Source organism: Mauremys mutica, chromosome 5 (genome assembly GCF_020497125.1).
Source record: "Mauremys mutica isolate MM-2020 ecotype Southern chromosome 5, ASM2049712v1, whole genome shotgun sequence".
In the NCBI taxonomy this organism is placed as follows: domain Eukaryota; kingdom Metazoa; phylum Chordata; order Testudines; family Geoemydidae; genus Mauremys; species Mauremys mutica.
The window spans coordinates 142,271,267-142,289,683 of record NC_059076.1 but is presented as its reverse complement, the minus strand read 5'-3'; the positions used below and the strand labels follow the sequence as shown (position 1 = coordinate 142,289,683).

The 18,417-nt window shown below is 56.8% G+C and overlaps 1 protein-coding gene across 1 annotated transcript in view; it reads right to left on the bottom strand.

Moving 5' to 3' along the window:
- The window catches only part of LOC123371818 (UPF0687 protein C20orf27 homolog), a 65,272-nt gene extending 49,845 nt beyond the window's left edge, over positions 1–15,427 (bottom strand). Inside the window, exon 1 of the mRNA XM_045019676.1 lies at positions 15,409–15,427. Coding sequence (XP_044875611.1) covers positions 15,409–15,427 — 19 coding nt within the window. The remainder of the gene's footprint in view (positions 1–15,408) is intronic.
- Positions 15,428–18,417: the final 2,990 nt, after the last annotated feature.

The following is an 18,417-nucleotide window of genomic DNA, read 5'->3' as shown; positions in this document are numbered from 1 at the left end:
CTGCCTCAATGTCTGGCTTTCCTCGGCTCCCCTGAGCCAGTGTCCCTTGTTGTTCTCTGACAGCCCTGCCCCTCTGCCCTTTCGGGAACCCTGTGGCAGGGGCAGGGAGGTGAGTTGAGGAAGAGCGAGAAGGAAGGATGGGGGTGAAAGAGGGTGGGGTGGTGGAGTGAGAGAGGTGGTCGGATGGAGGAAGGAAGGGGAGAGAGAGGAGTGATGGGGAGAGGTGGTCGGATGGAGGAAGGAAGGGGAAGGGTGGAGGGGAGAGGTGGTTGGAGGGGGAAGGAAGAGTTTTAAGGCAGTTTACATTGACCTAACTCAGCAAACCAGCTCAGCAGTGAACAGCAGAGGCTAACAGAGGGAGTTTGCCTGGGATCTGTCTGTGAGGTCGGGAGGTAGGCTAAGTGCTGCATCAGGGGGGCTGTGTTGGTGAGTATTTGAGTGTCTGTTGCAGGGGTCAGTTTGTCAGTTTGACTTTGTGCTTGATTGTTCGAAAAAAGTGTGAATTGGGAGGGCTTTGTTCCAGGTGGGCCTTGAATGGGCCTGACTGCTGTAAAAAGGCAGTCAACAGCAAATCAGCTGAGTGGCAAACAGCAGAGGTTAATAGAGGGAGTTCGCCCAGGAGTTCGCCTAGGGAGAGCCCACTGAGGCTTTCATCTCACGGGCTTCTGTGAGTTGCTGCAACAGCTGAGGAAGCTCTTAGAAGCAAGAAATTATGGAAGATGAGCGTTCAACTGTTGTAACCTGCACAGGTTGTGCCATGTTTGTCTTTCTTCCACAGGACAGAAGCGACTTTGTCTGTACAAAGTGCAAGCTGGTCTCCATATTGGAAGAGAAGGTTCGAGGTCTGGAGCAACAAGTATCGACCCTGCATTGCATAAGAGAAAATGAAGATTTCCTGGATAGACGTCAGGATATGCTTCTACCGGCACAACATCCTGAAGAATCGGAGCAGTCTGTGCAGAGGGGAGAGAGGGACGGTGAAGAAATTTGGCAGCATGTGACCTCCAGAAGAAGAAAGAGGAGTGTCCATGTACCAGCAATGGAGATACAGATGAGCAACCATTTTCTTGTTCTTTTCACAGATACTAATGTGGAGAGTGGAGTAGATCTAGGTACACCTGAGAGAAGGGAGCAGAAGGAGACTCCACCGATTGGAAGGCATGAGATGCACTGTCCTAGGGATGGGGGTTCCACGACCACCACTCCCAAGAGAAGTAGGAGGGTGGTGGTGGTTGGGGACTCCCTCCTCAGGGGGACAGAGTCATCTATCTGCCGTCCCGACCAGGAAAACCGAGAGGTCTGCTGCTTGCCAGGAGCTAGGATTCACGATGTGACGGAGAGACTGCCGAGACTCATCAAGCCCTCGGATCGCTACCCCTTCCTGCTTCTCCACGTGGGCACCAATGATACTGCCAAGAATGACCTTGAACGGATCACTGCAGACTATGTGGCTCTGGGAAGAAGGATAAAGGAGTTTGAGGTGCAAGTGGTGTTCTCGTCCATCCTCCCTGTGCAGGGAAAAGGCCTGGGTAGGGATCGTCGAATTGTGGAAGTCAACGAATGGCTACGCAGGTGGTGTCGGAGAGAAGGCTTTGGATTCTTCAACCATGGGATGGTGTTCCAAGAAGGAGGAGAGCTAGGCAGAGACAGGTGCCACCTAATGAAGAGAGGGAAGAGCATCTTTGCAAGCAGGCTGGCTAACCTAGGGAGGAGGGCTTTAAACTAGGTTCATCGGGGGAAGGAGACCAAAGCCCTGAGGTAAGTGAGGAAATGGGATACCAGAAGGAAGCACAAGCAGGAGAGCGCAAGAGGGGAGGACTCCTGTCTCATTCTGAGAAAGGGGGATGATCAGTGAGTTATCTTAAGTGTCTATACACAAATGCAAGAAGTCTGGGAAACAAGCAGGGAGAACTGGAAGTCCTGGCACAGTCAAGGAACTATGACGTGACTGGAATAACAGAGACTTGGTGGGATAACTCACATGACTGGTGTACTGTAATGGATGGATATAAACTGTTCAGGAAGGACAGGCAGGGCAGAAAAGGTGTGGGAGTTGCATTGTATGTAAGAGAGCAGTATGATTGCTCAGAGCTCTGGTATGAAACTGCAGAAAAACCTGAGAGTCTCTGGATTAAGTTTAGAAGTGTGAGCAACAAGGGTGATGTCGTGGTGGGAGTCTGCTATAGACCACCAGACCAGGGGGATGAGGTGGACGAGGCTTTCTTCCGGCAACTAGCAGAAGTTACTAGATCGCAGGCCCTGGTTCTCATGGGAGACTTTAATCACCCTGATATCTGCTGGGAGAGCAACACAGCGGTGCACAGACAATCCAGGAAGTTTTTGGAAAGTGTTGGGGACAATTTCCTTGTCCAAGTGCTGGAGGAACCAACTAAGGGCAGAGCTCTTCTTGACCTGCTGCTCACAAACAGAGAAGAGTTAGTAGGGGAAGCAAAAGTGGATGGGAACCTGGGAGGCAGTGACCATGAGATGGTCGAGTTCAGGATCCTGACACAAGGAAGAAAGGAGAGCAGCAGAATACAGATCCTGGACTTCAGAAAAGCAGACTTTGACTCCCTCAGGGAGCTGATGGGCAGGATCCCCTGGGAAAATAACATGAGGGGGAAAGGAGTCGAGGAAAGCTGGCTGTATTTTAAAGAATCCTTATTGAGGTTGCAGGAAAAAACCATCCCGATGTGTAGAAAGAATAGGAAATATGGCAGGCGACCAGCTTGGCTTAACCGTGAAATCCTTGCTGATCTTAAACGCAAAAAAGCAGCTTACAAGAAGTGGAAGATTGGACAAATGACCAGGGAGGGAGGTCATGCAGGAGTGAAATCAGGAAGGCCAAATCACACTTGGAGTTGCAGCTAGCAAGAGAGGTTAAGAGTAACAAGAAGGGTTTCTTCAGGTATGTTAGCAACAAAAAGAAAGTCAAGGAAAGTGTTGGCCCGTTACTGAACGAGGGAGGCAACCTAGTGACAGAGGACGTGGAAAAAGCTAGTGTACTCAATGATTTTTTTGCCTCTTTCTTCACAAACAAGGTCAGCTCCCAGACTGCTGCACTGGGCAGCACAGTATGGGGAGAAAATGACCAGCTCTCTGTGGAGAAAGAAGTGGTTCGGGACTATTTAGAAAAACTGGATGAGCACAAGTCCATGGGGCCGTATGCGCTGCATCCGAGGGTGCTAAAGGAGTTGGCGGATGTGATTGCAGAGCCATTGGCCATTATCTTTGAAAACTCATGGCGAATGGGAGAGGTCCCGGATGACTGGAAAAAGGCTACTTTAATGCCCATCTTTAAAAAAGGGAAGAAGGAGGATCTGGGGAACTACAGGCAAGTCAGCCTCACCTCAGTCCCTGGAAAAATTATGGAGCAGGTCCTCAAAGAATCAATTCTGAAGAACTTAGAGGAGAGGAAAGTGATCAGGAACAGTCAGCATGGATTCACCAAGGGCAAGTCATGCCTGACTAACCTAATTGCCTTCTATGAGGAGATAACTGGGTCTGTGGATGAGGGGAAAGCAGTGGATGTGCTATTCCTTTACTTTAGCAAAGCTTTATATACGGTCTCCCACACTATTCTTGCCAGCAAGTTAAAGAAGTATGGGCTGGATGACCTGACTATAAGGTGGATAGAAAGCTGGCTAGATCGTTGGGCTCAACGGGTAGTGATCAATGGCTCCATGTCTAGTTGGCAGCCGGTTTCAATTGGAGTGCCCCAAGGGTCAGTCCTGGGGCCGGTTTTGTTCAATATCTTCATTAATGATCTGGAAGATGGCGTGGACTGCACTCTCAGCAAGTGTGCAGATGACACTAAATTGGGAGGAGTGGAAGATACGCTGGAGGGTAGGGATAGGATCCAGAGGGACCTAGACAAATAAGAGGATTGGGCCAAAAGAAACCTGATGAGGTTCAACAAGGACAAGTGCAGAGTCCTGCACTTAGGACGGAAGAATCCCATTCACTGTTACAGACTAGGGACCGAATGGCTAGGAAGCAGTTCTGCAGAAAAGGACCTAGGGGGTTACAGTGGACGAGAAGCTGAATATGAGTCAACAGTGTGCCCTTGTTGCCAAGAAGGCTAATGGCATTTTGGGCTGTATAAGTAGGGGCATTGCCAGCAGATCGAGGGATGTGATCATTCCCCTCTATTCGACCTTGGTGAGGCCTCATCTGGAGTACTGTGTGCAGTTTTGGTCCCCACACTACAAGAAGGATGTGGAAAAAATTGGAAAGAGTCCAGCGGAGGGCAACAAAAATGATTATGGGGCTGGAGCACATGACTTATGAGGAGAGGCTGAGGGAACTGGGATTGTTTAGTCTGCAGAAGAGAAGAATGAGGGGGGATTTGATAGCTGCTTTCAACTACCTGAAATGGGGTTTTCAAAGAGGATGGAGCTCGGCTGTTCTCAGTGATAGCAGAAGACAGAACAAGGAGCAGGTCTCAAGTTGCAGTGGGGGAGGTTTAGGTTGGATATTAGGAAAAACTTTTTCACTCAAAGAGTGGTGAAGCACTGGAATGGGTTCCCTAGGGAGGTGGTGGAATCTCCTTCCTTAGAGGTTTTTAAGGTCAGGCTTGACAAAGCCCTGGCTGGGATGATTTAGTTGGGGATTGGTCCTGCTTTGAGCAGGGGGTTGGACTAGATACCTCCTGAGGTCCCTTCCAACCCTAATATTCTATGAACTCTAGTGTAGACCAAGCCAGAGGGTGAGATTCTGCCACTTTTATTCACTATGAGAAATACCTTAATTTGCAGCTGGTCCCCTTGAAATGAATGAGGCTGCTTGTCGGGGAAGATATAACCCCGTGTCGATAAGCATGGCAGAACCCAGTCCTACTGCACTGGGCAGTTGTTGTAAGCTAGCTTCCATCCTCAGCCAACATGAGAAACAACATTTTCAGTGGAGGAAACGGGGGTTTCCTGTTAAAACCAACTTCCGCCCCAGCCTAGTGTTAACCTCAAGAGTACACGCATTCTGGCTCTCTTTGTACTCTGTGTCGCAGGAGGTTTCTGAGTTATTCAGGGGCACAGTCGGACCAGAAAATTGGATTTTCTTACCAGCAGGCTGCATTTCAGGCAGAGGACTTTCAGATTTATCATCCCCCAGTTGTCTCCTACTTTCTCGGTTGCATGTTTTGTCATTTGGGTTTAACCAAAAGATTCTAATTTTCATTAAAAGTCTTTTTCTCCATGCTTAGCAGTCCCCTGCAGCACTCCTAAGCTCCGGATGCCCTCGTCTGTATGGGGAGAAACGTTTGCCCTTAACTCAAGCTAAAACCTCATGGAGACAAGGCAGGTCATATTTTTCAAATTAGTTGTTAGGCTCCTCCACAGGTTTTAACGTGATCTGCTAAGAGCTCATGTGAAAACTACACACGGCCTTGTCTTCACTAGGATTTTACCTCAAGTTAGTTAACTCAAGTTCTTCAGTACTGACCTGCTTGTAGGTATGGAGAACACACGGATCGAGTTTGCAGATGACACAAGGCTAGGAGGGAAGGGTTGCAACACTTTGGAGGATAAAGCTAAAATTCAGAGGGATCTTGCTAAATTGGAGAACTGGGCTATAGACAACAACATGAAATTCAACAAAGACAAACGTAAGGTGCTACACATAGGGAAGAACAACCAAATGCACAAATACAGAATGGGGGGAAAGTGGTTTGGCAGCAGCACTGCTGAGAAGTATCTGGGTTGGTGGATCCCAACCTCAACATGAGTCAGCAATGCGATGCTGTGGCAGAAAAAGCAAATGCAATTTTAGGTTGCAGTAACAGAGGCCTCGCATGCAAGTCACAGGAGGTGACAGTACCGCTCAACCCAGTGCTGGGTAGGCCTCAGGTGGAGAACTGTGTCCAATTCCGGTCACCAATGTATAGAAAGGATGTAGTAAAACTGGAGAGTATCCAGAGGTGGACACAGATGGTCAGAGGGATGGAATGCAATGCAAGGCGTCTGAGCAAAGACTGAAGGAACTGGGTATTTTGGTTTGGAAAAGAGGAGACTAAGGGGGGACATGACAGCAGTCTTGTAACACGTGAAAGGCTGCCATAACAGAGATGGAACAGTAGGTTAATGGAACAGATGCCTGGGGGTCGGAGAGGTGGTTGGAAGCTCCTTCACTGGAGGGTTTCAAAGGCTCGCCGACTGTCTGGGATGGTTTAGACACAGCAAACCTGGCATCTTGGCAGGGGTTAGACTAGATGACCCTTGCGGCCCCTTCTAGCTTGATGGTTGTATGATTCTTTGAGTTAACGTCCCTCTTCTGCAGTGACAACAAGGCCTTAATGGTTGGCTCCTGGCCCTCACTCAGCTCCAGCCAGGCCTTTCCTTCTGGCTGGTGTGGGGGAGGGTTTTCCCTGATGCCTCCCTGACCATGGATCCCTTCTGGATCCTCCACAGGTCTCTTCCTGCCCTTTACCCTACTATCAGGGCACCAGATCTCCCTGAGCGAGGGAGCTCTACCAGCCCCTTGCAAGACTCTAGGCCTCATCCACCAGCCCCCTATGTGTTTCCAAGCCCCTTGTCTCCCCTCTGTGAGACAGCAGGCTCCATTTTACAAGCAGCCCTGCCCCTACCCCAGGCTACCATCACATGATGTCTGATCCAGCCAGCGTCCCAAACCCATCACCTTGGGGGGTGGGGCTAACTGCACACTGATGGGGCTGAGCCCAAATCCCCTAAAAGGGCCAGCCCACCTCTGACACCACCCACCTGGCAGGGGAGGGGGAAGCCGCTGCCAGGAGTCAGGCCGTGCTGGGCCAGTGGCGATGCTGGAGCAGTGCACAGAGATGCAATGGGTTGGGGGGAGGCGGTAAATCTCCTCCTAACCAAAGGAGGGACCAAAGCTGTGGTGTGTACACTGACCTAACACAGGTTGAGTTAAGTCTGTAGTGGAGACATTCCCTTATAGTGTTTTTAAAAAGTGTGATCGGACTCAGAAAATTGATTCTTGGGGTTCTCCAAACTAATTTCGCTGTTGGGCTGAGACAATACTGCCAGCTAAAGAAATCTGAGAGTAGTATAACGACCCTACCGTCAAATCAAACATTAACTCCGCCCATTGACCAGTTAAGCCCAGATGTCACAGGAAGTCCTGCTCCATGGAGGTACTATGTTTGCAGTCAAGCTGGACACATGACCAGAAGCAAGGTGTGTCATGTGACCCCTTTAAGATCCCCTCCCGCCACCCTCTACTAATCAGAATGGGTTTTGCCCCTGTAGGACCGCCCTGGGGGGTGTTCTGGGGTGGGGTGATCCGTCTGTAAGTGGTTTCTGTGACTCCTCTAAGAAGTCCTTCCACCATCCTCTACCAGTTGGGATGGGTTTCGGCCACAGAGGACCTCCCAGAGAGCAGATTTGACCAAAATAGGGCAGGATCAACTGCCCATGAGATGGTTGTGTGACTCCTCTAAGAACTCCTCATTCTGCCCTTTGTCAATCAGAGTGTAGCACCACCACCCCATAAGTCCCAGCATCAGGCAGAAGAGGCCATCTCTTACCAAGAACACCTGTTTTAGAAATCGTGGAATTGCTGAGAAGAAACAAAGACTCCTTCAGCAGCCCCATGAGAACTTTGGACTTTGTTTTAGCCCCGAGCACCTTTGGAATTGTGTGGCGAAAGCACTACATCAGCCACAGTTCCGACAAGGGCCTTTTGACTCAACGATTAATGGATACGCTAGAACCCGACTCCAAAACCCAACCACTTTAAAAAAGGGCCTATTTTTCCTTCAGCATGGGTGCAAAGACACCAAGAATTCTTTTTCTCTTTAACATTTTCACAACCTTTAACTACTTAGTTTCCTCCAGCATCTACAGAGAACATCTCACTTTTTTTCCTTAAATCACTTGACTCAGATTTTACCATTCCCAGTATTGTTCCAGGGATCTGAATTCCCCAGGCCTGGACTTACTGCTTCTCTTACTCCTGCCACTCTGCCCTCAGGGCTTCCAACTCACTTTCCACTTTTTTTTAATCTGTTGCCTGCCTGCATGTCTGGGCCTGATCCTGCTTTTCTCACTATATAGTCCCTTTCCATGGGCACAGGCTTTGTTTCATTACCAATTTAGCAAGGAGGATGGGCTCCTCAACTAGCCCCCATCCCTCCTGGTCCCTTTCCTTAAACAGTATCACTCACAAGGGTTACCTGAGTCCCCCGCCCGTGAGGCTTGCCACCTGGACAGAACGCACAGCTAATTGGCGTTTTAACTGTTCAGTTTCACTTTCATGGCGGACACACTGCTCAGGTGGTAACTAGGGGATTTCTTATGAGCTGGATCTAACAAGGGCTGTACCAGGGGAAAGGATCGGGCCCAGACTAGGAAGGAGTCTAGTCTGTGAAAGAAGCTTATTGGAACACCTCTAAGGGCAGGATGTACCATTTCTTAATGTATTAGGCTTAGACTTGCATGTTTTGTTTTATATTGCTTGCTAACTTACTTTGTTCTGTCTGTTATTACTTGAAACCACTTAAATCCTACTTTTTATACTTAATAAAATCACTTTTGGTCATTAATTAACCAGAGTAAGTGATTAACACCTGGGGGAGTAAACAAATGTGCATCTCTCTCTATCAGTTGTGACAAAGTTTCTCCTCTGCCTTGGGGGGTCCTGCACTTATAGGCGGATTTGCTCGCCTCAGAGATTCATGGCAGCCCTCAGTTTGGCCGCTTCTGCTAGAGGCACAAACCCGCCATTCACTCAGCTCACCTCATCACTGGCCAGCATGGGGGGAATGGAGAACAATCCCCACAGTCTCTGTGTCCCACCTAGTGGGTCGGGGACAGTCCAGATCCCTTTCCAAATTAGACCTTCCCTTCTGGTGTTTCTCACAGACCAGGTCAACTCCTCCTGGGTCCAATCAGGAGTTGGGGGGATGTGGGAACGCGGGCCTGCCCTCTATTCCAGGTTCCAGCCCAGGGCCCTGTGGATAGGAGCTGGTCTACAGTGTTCCCTGTATCAGCTGTGTGACAGCTACAACTCCCTGGGCTACTTCCCCATGGCCTCCCCCCAACACCTTCTTTATCCTCACCACCGGACCTTCCTCCTGAAGCCTGATCATGCTTGTACTCCTCAGTCCTCCAGCAACACGCCTTCTCTCTCACTCACTCTTCCTTGCACTTGCACACGCACACACACACACACTAACTGATGGGATGTCCCTTTTAAACCAGGTGTCTTGGTTAGCCTGCCTGCCATAATTGATTCTAGTAAGGTCTTAATTGGCTCCAAGTGTCTTAATTAGCTTGCCTGTCTTAATTGTTTCTAGCAGGTTCCTGACTGCTCTAGGGCAGCGCCTGCCCTAGTCACTCAGGGAACAGAAAACTCTTCCTCCAGTGGCCAGAAGACCTCCCTTCGACTCCTCTGCTGTAGAGAATAGGAGGGAGAGGGCTGCTGCTGCTGCTGCTGTTCCTGCTGGGCCCTCGCTGCTGCTCCAGCCCCGGCTGCTCCCCTGGCTGGGCTAGACACCACCACCCACCCCCTTTCTCTGCTATCTGCATGCTGGCTGGCTAGTAGATTTCCCCCCCACCACCCAGTTGCTGCTGTTACTCCACCTACAGCCCCTGGGGGGGGGGGGTGAGGGACCCCAGCTCCAGGCCTTGTTGCTGAGAAAGCCACCACCACCATCTTCTGAGCGGGGTCCCTCCTGCCTAGCCACCAGACCACCACCTGGAGCTGCTGGAGCTGCTGTGTTGGCTGCTGGGGAGCTGCTGGAGCCCCGAAGAGAAGGAGAGTGCTGCCTGCTGCTGCTGGAGGACCTCGTAGAGACTCTGAAGGCCACCGTGGAGGGGGCACCTAAGGACTGAGTATTTTTCGGACTGTGCTCTTGTGGTGGGGGCTTGGACTGTGTCTGTTGGGACACTGGGGGTGTGGCGTGGAGCCTGCCCCCGGTCCATCTGTGACCCCCTTCGCCCCCACCACCGTCGTTGCCCCCTCCACCACCCCCGCTGGCGTTTTTTCCATCTACCTCATTCTCCTGCCTCTGGGACTGAGCTGCTCACCTGGCTTGCCACGCCCACCTCCACCATTTGGGCCTGCAGCAGCAGCCAGCTGCATTGACTTTTTGCACAAGTGCCCGTGGGCGCACCCCCCACCCCCATCCCCTTGGCCTGGCCCCCTCTCCTTTGCCACATTTGTTTGCCCCACCCATTTCCCTCTGTGGCCCTGATTGTCCTGCCCCAGCCCTGTAGCTAGCCCCGTGGTTCCTCTACCCCGCTCCTAGCTCAACTTTCCCCCCCCCGCCATGATCCCCCAGCCCTGATTGGCCCCTCCCCTCGTGCGCCCATGCCCCCTCCCATGCGCTTGTGCCCTTCCCCCATTTGGGTTTGCCCTTGTTCACTGCACCCCCCCCATGTTGTTAGCCCCCCTGATCCCCTAGTGCAACTAGAGGAGCCGGAATTCCCCTCTGGGTCGGTGGCCTGCCACCCTCCCGCCCCTGGGTCCTTGCTTGCTCCCCACGCCCCTTTAGCCTTCCCTTTCTGGCACCCTCCTCCCCTGCCTGCAGCCTAGCGGGGAGGGGTGGTCACCTCCTTTCCCTCCCCTCCCCTCGCTGTTTGTCCCCCTTCCCGCTCTCGTTATGGCGGGGGACGCGGCGGGGGAGACCCCTCGCGATGCTCCCACCGCCCCTCCTCCCGAAACCCCCGTGTCCAATCCCCAAGCCTCTACCTCGACCGCCGCTGCCGGTTTACCTGCCACTGCCCCCGCTGGGGCACCGGCAACGGCGAGTATCAGGGAGACGTCCGCTGCTGCCACGTCCTTCGCCCCTTCCAATTCGGAGGGAGCCCCCCCAGCCGGTCGGAAAGGTCGGGGTGGGAAGAAGGGTAAGGGCCCAGCTATAAAGACCAGGCCCTCCATGGCGGGGACTACCCCCGCTGCCGTGGTCCCGCTACCGGCCGCGGCATCCCTCCCCGCTGTTCCCTCTACCAGCTCCGCAGGTGTCCCTCCCCCGGCCCCCAGGGCATATGCCCAGGTGGCGGCGGCCCCCCCGCCTGCCGCTACTCCTCCGCCTGCCGCTTCCACTACCATCTCTAGCGGCCGGGGCCCCTTTCCCACCTTGACTAGGAAGCACGGCGTCCGTTGCCTCCTGGTGCCCGCCTCGCCCCACGTCGAAACCTATGTGAGGGCGTTGGCGAGGGTAGTGGGGCCCACGGCCATTGTGGCGGCCTCCAAAATGTACGGGAAGGTGGTCTTCTTCCTGGCGTCGGAGGCCGCCGCCCAGGAAGCGGTAGAGGCTGGTCTGGCGGTGGGGGGCGTGTTCGTGCCCCTGGAGCCCTTGGAAGACCTGGGGGTCCGCTTGGTCCTGACCTCCGTCCCTCCCTTCCTGCCCAATGCCGCCCTGCTGCCCGCCCTTTCTGCCCTGGGGCGCCCTATTTCTGTCATCAGCCCTCTCCCGTTGGGCTGCAAGGACCCCGCCCTCCGTCACGTCCTCTCGTTCCGCCGGCAAGTGCAGCTTCAACTGCCGCCGGCGGCACGTGACGGAGAGGCGCTCGAGGGGTCCTTTGTGGTCCCCTACCAGGGAGCCCGCTACCGGGTGCATTACTCGACGGGGGAGGCCCGGTGCTACCTCTGCCGGGTGATGGGGCACGTCCGGAGGGACTGCCCCTTGGCCCGGCACGGAGGAGCGTCCGGGACCCCCGAGCCCCGGTATGGCGCCGGCCCCGTCACCGCCAGTGCCCCTAGCTGCCCAGCACCTGACGCTGCCCCTCCTCCTTCTCAGTCCACCGCTGTGGAGGAGGGTGCGGCGGAGATAACGCCGGGCGTGGGAGAGGGCCCGCCCCAGGGAGACTTCTCCCTCGTTCCTGTTGCCCCTCCGTTGCCTCCCCGAGTCCCTAAGCCGCTGCCCTTGCCCCCAGACCTGACCCCTGTTAGCCAGCCCCCGGATGATGCCATGGAGGGCTGGTCCTTAGTGCAGGGGAAGCGGGGCAAGCGGAAGGCTCCGGTCCCATTACATCTTTTGGATTCGGAGGCCCCCCGGAAGAGCAGGAAGGGGGTCTCTGATGACGAGCCTTCCGCCTTGCCCCCCGACGACGCCCGTTTTGTGGTGCCGGCTGGGCGCGACGTGGCAGCACCGGACGGTGACGCTGCCCCTCCTCCAGGGTCCCTTCCTGAGGAAGCCCCCGAGGGAGCCCCCCTTGCCCGCTTGCCATCCGCAGCCTCCGCGAGGACTGAGGTGGGCGTCGCTTCGGGTGTTGGCGGGGAGGGCCCCGGGGTGGCGGACGGCGATCTCCCCTCCATCTACGAGGAGATCGAGGCCCTGGGTCTGACCCCGGTTACGCAGGGGGAGGACGACCCTTTACTAGCGAGCCTCGATCTGAGTGACCTCACCTCGGTCCCCCTGTCCCCGATTTCCCCTCCCCTGACTGCCGCTTCTGCTCCTGCCTCTGGGGGTCCCCTGGGATCCTCCATCATCCCGGCTGCGGGTGGCACCCCGCTGACGGCCGCCGAGCCCATCGAGGCGACGGCCGATGCCCCGCTGCCCGGACCCGATTCCCAGGGGGTGTCCCTCTTGGGTGTGGGCCAACCGACCCCTTGCCCTACTCTTGTCCCCTCCACCTCCCGTGATGCCATTGCTGCCCCTCGGGATACTCCCCAGGGTGCGGCCTTAGTTGTTTTTCCCTGCTCTGACCCATCAGGGGCTGCTGCTCTCCTTCCGCCGCCCCCTGTTGAACTGGGGAGCGGGGCGGGCCGCGTGGCGTCGGCCCATCGGACGCCACGTCGAGGGTCTGCCCCCTGCCTGCCCGCCTTGGTGGGCCACGGGGCTGTGATGGGGGCCCCGCTGGGGGACGGTCATCGATCTGTTAACCCGCCCCCCCATGCGCTGCGGGAGGAGCTGCGGGCGTTCCTTGAGGACGTCCGTGGCTCCCGTAACAAAGTCCAACTCGCGCTCCAGCGGTGGGGGGATTTCCATCTAATCCTCCGGGCCGCAAAGGCCCTCATAGGGGAGGGTAAGGGGACCGGGAAGCAGGCCGCCGCGACCTACCGGCGGGTCTGCCTCTTCCGTGACTCTCTTCTCACCCACGGGTTTGGTCACGGATTGCTGCGCGGCCCGACGGAGGCCGTGGGCGTGTCTGCCAGCGAGGATCCCCCCCAGCACTCCTCATGGCGACGATCATCTTTGCCACTTTGAACGCCCGGGGCTGTAGGATGGGTCTCCGCAGGAGCCAGGTGCTCTCCTTCCTTCGGGTCGGGGGGTACTCTGTGGTTTTCCTGCAGGAGACCCATACGGATCCGGCCGCTGAAGCTAGCTGGCGGCTGGAGTGGGGGGACAGGGTCTACTTTAGCCACCTCTCGGTTCGCTCGGCGGGAGTGGCGACCCTGTTCTCCCCCGACCTACGGCCCGAGGTGCTGGGGGCCGCCGAGGCTGTGCCGGGCCGCCTGCTGCACCTCCGGGTCCGCATGGAGGGGCTTGTGGTTAATCTCGTCAACGTCTATGCCCCGACATCGGGCCCGGAGAGGTTGCGTTTTTATCGGCAGGCGTCCGCCTTCCTCGGCTCCCTGGATCCTCGTGAGTGCCTGGTCCTGGGCGGGGACTTTAACACCACCCTCGAGGAACGGGACCGCTCGGGGACCGAGCAGTGCCCGGCCGCAGCGGACGTCCTCCGGGAGATCGTCGAACGCCACTCCCTGGTGGACGTCTGGCGCGACCACCACCCGGACGACGTCTCGACGTTCACCTTCGTCCGGGTGGAGGCCCATCGGTCGCGCCACTCCCGGCTGGACCGCATTTATCTGTCACGTTTCCACCTTTCACGAGCCCACTCCTCCAGCGTTCGGCCGGCCCCCTTTTCTGATCACCACCTTGCCACCGTGACGGCCTCTCTCTGCGCGGAGAGGCCGGGGCCGGCCTACTGGCATTTTAATAATAGTTTGCTGGAGGACGTGGGCTTCGTGGTGTCCTTCCGGGAGTTCTGGCTGGCCTGGTGAGGGCAGAGACGCGCCTTTCCCTCGGCGCGGCGATGGTGGGACCTGGGGAAGGTGCGCGCCCGGCTCTTCTGCCGCGACTACACCCGGGGCGCCAGCCGACGGAGGGATGCGGCGATAGAGCAGTTGGAATGGGAGGTTTTGAAGCTGGAGAGGCGTCTGGCCGCCAGCCCCGAGGATCCATCCCTCTGCGGAGCGTGCCGGGAGAAGCGGGAGGAGCTCCGGGCCCTCGAGGATCATCGAGCCCGGGGTGCCTTTGTTCGATCCCGCATCCGCCTCCTTCGGGAGATGGATCGCGGCTCCCGCTTCTTCTACGCCCTGGAGAAAAGGAGGGGGGCCAAAAAGCACGTCACCTGCCTCCTGGCGGAGGACGGCACCCCCCTCACGGATCCGGCGGAGATCTGCGGGAGGGCCAGAGCCTTCTACGCGGCTCTTTTCTCCCCGGATCCGACCGATCCTAACGCTTGCAAAGTGCTCTGGGACGAACTCCCGACGGTCAGCGCGGGCGACCGGGACTGGCTAGAGCTGCCTCTCACTCTGGCCGAGTTCTCGGAAGCCCTCCGTCGCATGCCCACCAATAAATCTCCGGGCATGGACCGGCTGACCGTGGAGTTCTACCGCGTGTTCTGGGACGTCCTCGGCCCAGACCTAGTCACCGTCTGGGCCGAGTCTTTGCGGAGCGGGGTCCTCCCTCTTTCGTGCAGGCGAGCCGTGCTTGCCTTATTGCCGAAGAGGGGGGACCTCCGCGATTTACGGAATTGGCGTCCCATCTCGCTCCTCAGCACGGACTATAAAATCGTTGCGAAGGCCATTTCGATTCGGCTAGGGTCCGTGCTGGCGGACGTGGTCCACCCGGACCAGACCTACACCGTCCCGGGCCGCACGATCTTTTATAACTTGTATCTGGTCCGGGACCTTCTGGAATTAGGGTGTAGGGATGGTCTGTCGTTCGCCCTCCTGTCCCTGGATCAGGAGAAGGCGTTCGACAGGGTGGATCACGGGTATCTCCTGGGCACTCTGCAAGCGTTGGGCTTCGGACCCCAGTTTGTGGGTTTTCTCCAGGTGCTGTACGCTTCCGCGGAGTGTCTGGTCAGGCTCAACTGGACCCTGACCGAGCCGGTCAGCTTCGGGCGAGGAGTACGGCAGGGGTGCCCCCTCTCGGGTCAGCTGTACGCTCTGGCGATCGAGCCCTTCCTCTGTCTCCTCCGTCGGAGGTTGACGGGGTTGGTGCTCCGGGAGCCGGAGCTGCGGCTGGTCCTGTCGGCGTACGCCGACGATGTGCTCCTCGTGGTCCAGGACCCGGGCGACTTGGCGCGGGTGGAGGCTTGCCAGGCCATTTATTCGGCGGCCTCCTCCGCCCGGGTCAACTGGGTCAAGAGCTCTGGCCTGGTGGTAGGGGACGGGTGGCAGGCGAGCTCCCTCCCACCCGCGCTTCAGGCCATCCGGTGGAGCGCGGGTCCGCTGCTCTATCTCGGCGTTTACCTTTCTGCCATGCATCCATCTCCGCCGGAGAACTGGCATGGTTTAGAGGGTGGGGTGCGGGCGCGGCTCCGGAAATGGACAGGACTACTCCGGTGCCTCTCTCTTCGAGGGAGGGCGCTGGTGCTGAATCAATTAGTCCTGTCCATGCTCTGGTACCGGCTCAACACCCTGGTCCCGGCCCCGGATTTCCTGGCCAACCTCCGGACGGCGGTTCTGGAGTTCTTCTGGCCAGGAACGCACTGGGTCTCTGCAGGGGTCCTCCACCTGCCCCTGGAGGAGGGGGGGCAGGGCCTGAAGTGTCTGCGCACTCAGGTCCACGTCTTCCGCCTCCAGGCCCTGCAGAGGCTCCTGTACGGTGTGGGTAGTCCGGCGTGGAGCGTCTTGGCACACACCTTCCTCCGCCGCTTCCGAGGGCTCCGATACGACCGGCAGCTCTTTTCTCTCCATCCGAGAGGTCTTCCGCGAGACCTCTCTGGGCTGCCGGTCTTCTACCAAGACCTCCTCCGGACCTGGAAGCTCTTTTCAACGACCAGGTCCGTGGCGGCCACCGTGGGGGTCGATCTCCTCGCGGAGCCCCTGCTACACAACCCCCAGCTCCGTGTGCAGGTGGCGGAGTCCCCCGCGGTGCGCCAGAGGCTGGTCTTGGCAGAAGTCACTAGGGTCGGAGACCTCCTGGACTACGACTGGGGAGACTGGCTGGATCCCCTGATGCTCGCTCAGCGCATGGGGCTCTCCGGCCCTCGTACCCCCCGGCGCGTACTTCAGGAGGTGAAGGCCTCTTTACTGCCCGCTGCTCGGGTTTACCTCGACCGGGTCCTGCGAGAGGGCACGCCCCACCCACCTTCCACCCCGGGCCCTGTGGATCTTTTTATCGGGCCCCTGCCCCGTGGCCCCAATCACCCCCCTCGCCCTTTCACTGCAAGCCGGCTGCCCGATTTGCAGCCGGTTTTGTTTCAGACCGCGCCAAGAAAACATCTGTACACGCTCGTGCTCCACACGCTTCACTACCTCACCCTCGCGTCCCGCCCCGATACGAAATGGCGGGACCTCCTGCCACCTCTCGAGGGTGAGGAGCCCCGGTGGGCCAGTCTGTATTCTGCCCTAGTCCCGAGGCCCGCCGGGGATGTCAGTTGGCGGCTCCTTCACGGGGCCGTGAGCACGGGCGTGTACTTGGCGCGGTTTACCCCTGTCCCCAACACCTGCCCCTTTTGCGGCGTGAAGGAGACCCTGGCGCATGTTTATTTAGAGTGCGCCAGGTTGCAGCCCCTGTTCCGGCTCCTCTTGGATCTCCTATTGCGTTTTTGGTTGCACTTTTCCCCTCACCTGTTTATCTATGCACTCCCCATCCGTGGCCCCACGAAGTCGCGGGATCTCCTTGTCAACCTCCTCTTAGTCCTGGCCAAACTGGCCATCTATAAAACCAGAGAGAGGAGGTTGGCTGATGGGATTTCCTGCGACTGTGGGGCCTATTTCCGCTCCTCGGTCCGTTCACGCATCCGGGCAGAGTTCCTCTGGGCGGCGTCCACTGGCTCCCTTGACGCCTTCGAGGAGCAGTGGGCGTTGTCCGGGGTTCTCTGCTCGGTGTCCCCATCTGGTTCCCTTCATTTAGCCCTATGACCTCACTCCCGCTCCTGTTTTTTTTCATTGGTTGTCCCACGTAATTAGTTAGTGTCCCGGCCCTGTGGATCCTCCCCTTAGGCTGGGGGGAGGTCCTTTAGCAGTGGGCGGGCTTCGCCCACCCACTTCCTGGATACTAATAGGACCAGACTCCTGTACCCCACTGGTCTGGATCTGTCACCTAGTGCTATAGAGGGCGGGCAGTTTATGAGTTTACCCTGTATAAGCTTTATACAGAGTAAAATGGATTTATTTGGGATTTGGATACCATTGGGAGCTGGGTGTTTGGGTGCTGGAGGCAGGAATACCTGATGAGTGGTTTTCAGTTAAAGCCTGCAGTTTTGGGGGTATGGTTCACACCCTGGGTCTGTGTTGCAGCGGATTAGCGTATCTGGCTCAACAAGCCAGGGTTCTTGATACCAATCAGTTCTGTGGTCTTGGGGAACCAGGGCTCAGTATCCAGCCTGTCTGACTCATGAAATATACCCCTCCACCAGCCTCTGCTTAAACCAAAACCCATCAGAGAAAAGACTTGCAGAGAGCAATGAAGGGCGAATGGGAGACACACCTAGAACCCTCCTGACAAGGGTGACAAGATTGAGACATCTCCATTTGCATACAGAATGGAGAACAGAGACAACTCCCTTAGCCTCATCTGCATGAGAGATGGGACAGGGAGACATCTCAATTTGCATACAGAATGGAGAACAGAGAACCTGTAGCAGGGTGGACCCTGCTCCTGCCCTGAGGGGTTTAAAAGCAGCCTGGCAGAGCTTGAGAGCTGCTGCTCTAGGCTGGGCTGATTGGGGAAGTGGCTGCAGCTGGGGCCATGCCCCAAACTGAGCCAAGGGCCTTATAAGAAGGCCAGGGAAGCTAGAAGCCAAGACAGTCTTCCTCTGCCTGAAGAGGAAGAAGGGCCTGGCTGCAGGGGCTATAGGCAAGGTAACTAGGGTGAAGCAGGCCTGGGGAAAGGCTGAGGAGCTGGGGAGCTCCAGCCTAGAAACCCCCAGGCTGTGGCCTAGCGAAGGGCAAACTGGTACTGGGGGTTGCAGAGGGCAGCCCAGGGGCAGGCCAAGGCAGCAGGTCCAAACCCCTTTGCCTGTAATGAGTAGGCTGATACTGCAGTCTGCCCCAGAGTGTGGGGCTAGACAATGACTGGCAGTAGCCAATACTGAGGCAAGGTGGGGATAGTGGGTGGGGGTTCCCTGAGAAGGGGAAGCCCTGAGAGAAAAGGGGTTACTGCCAGGGGGCAGCACCCCCATGTAAAAGGGCACTGGTTCCAGGGAGGGACACGGGGGCCTGAGGACAGGCGGATCACCGGCCTGCAGAGGGCGCTCCAGGGCTGGACTGAGCTAATTCCCAGAGTCACCAGCAGGAGGTGCCGCAGGGATG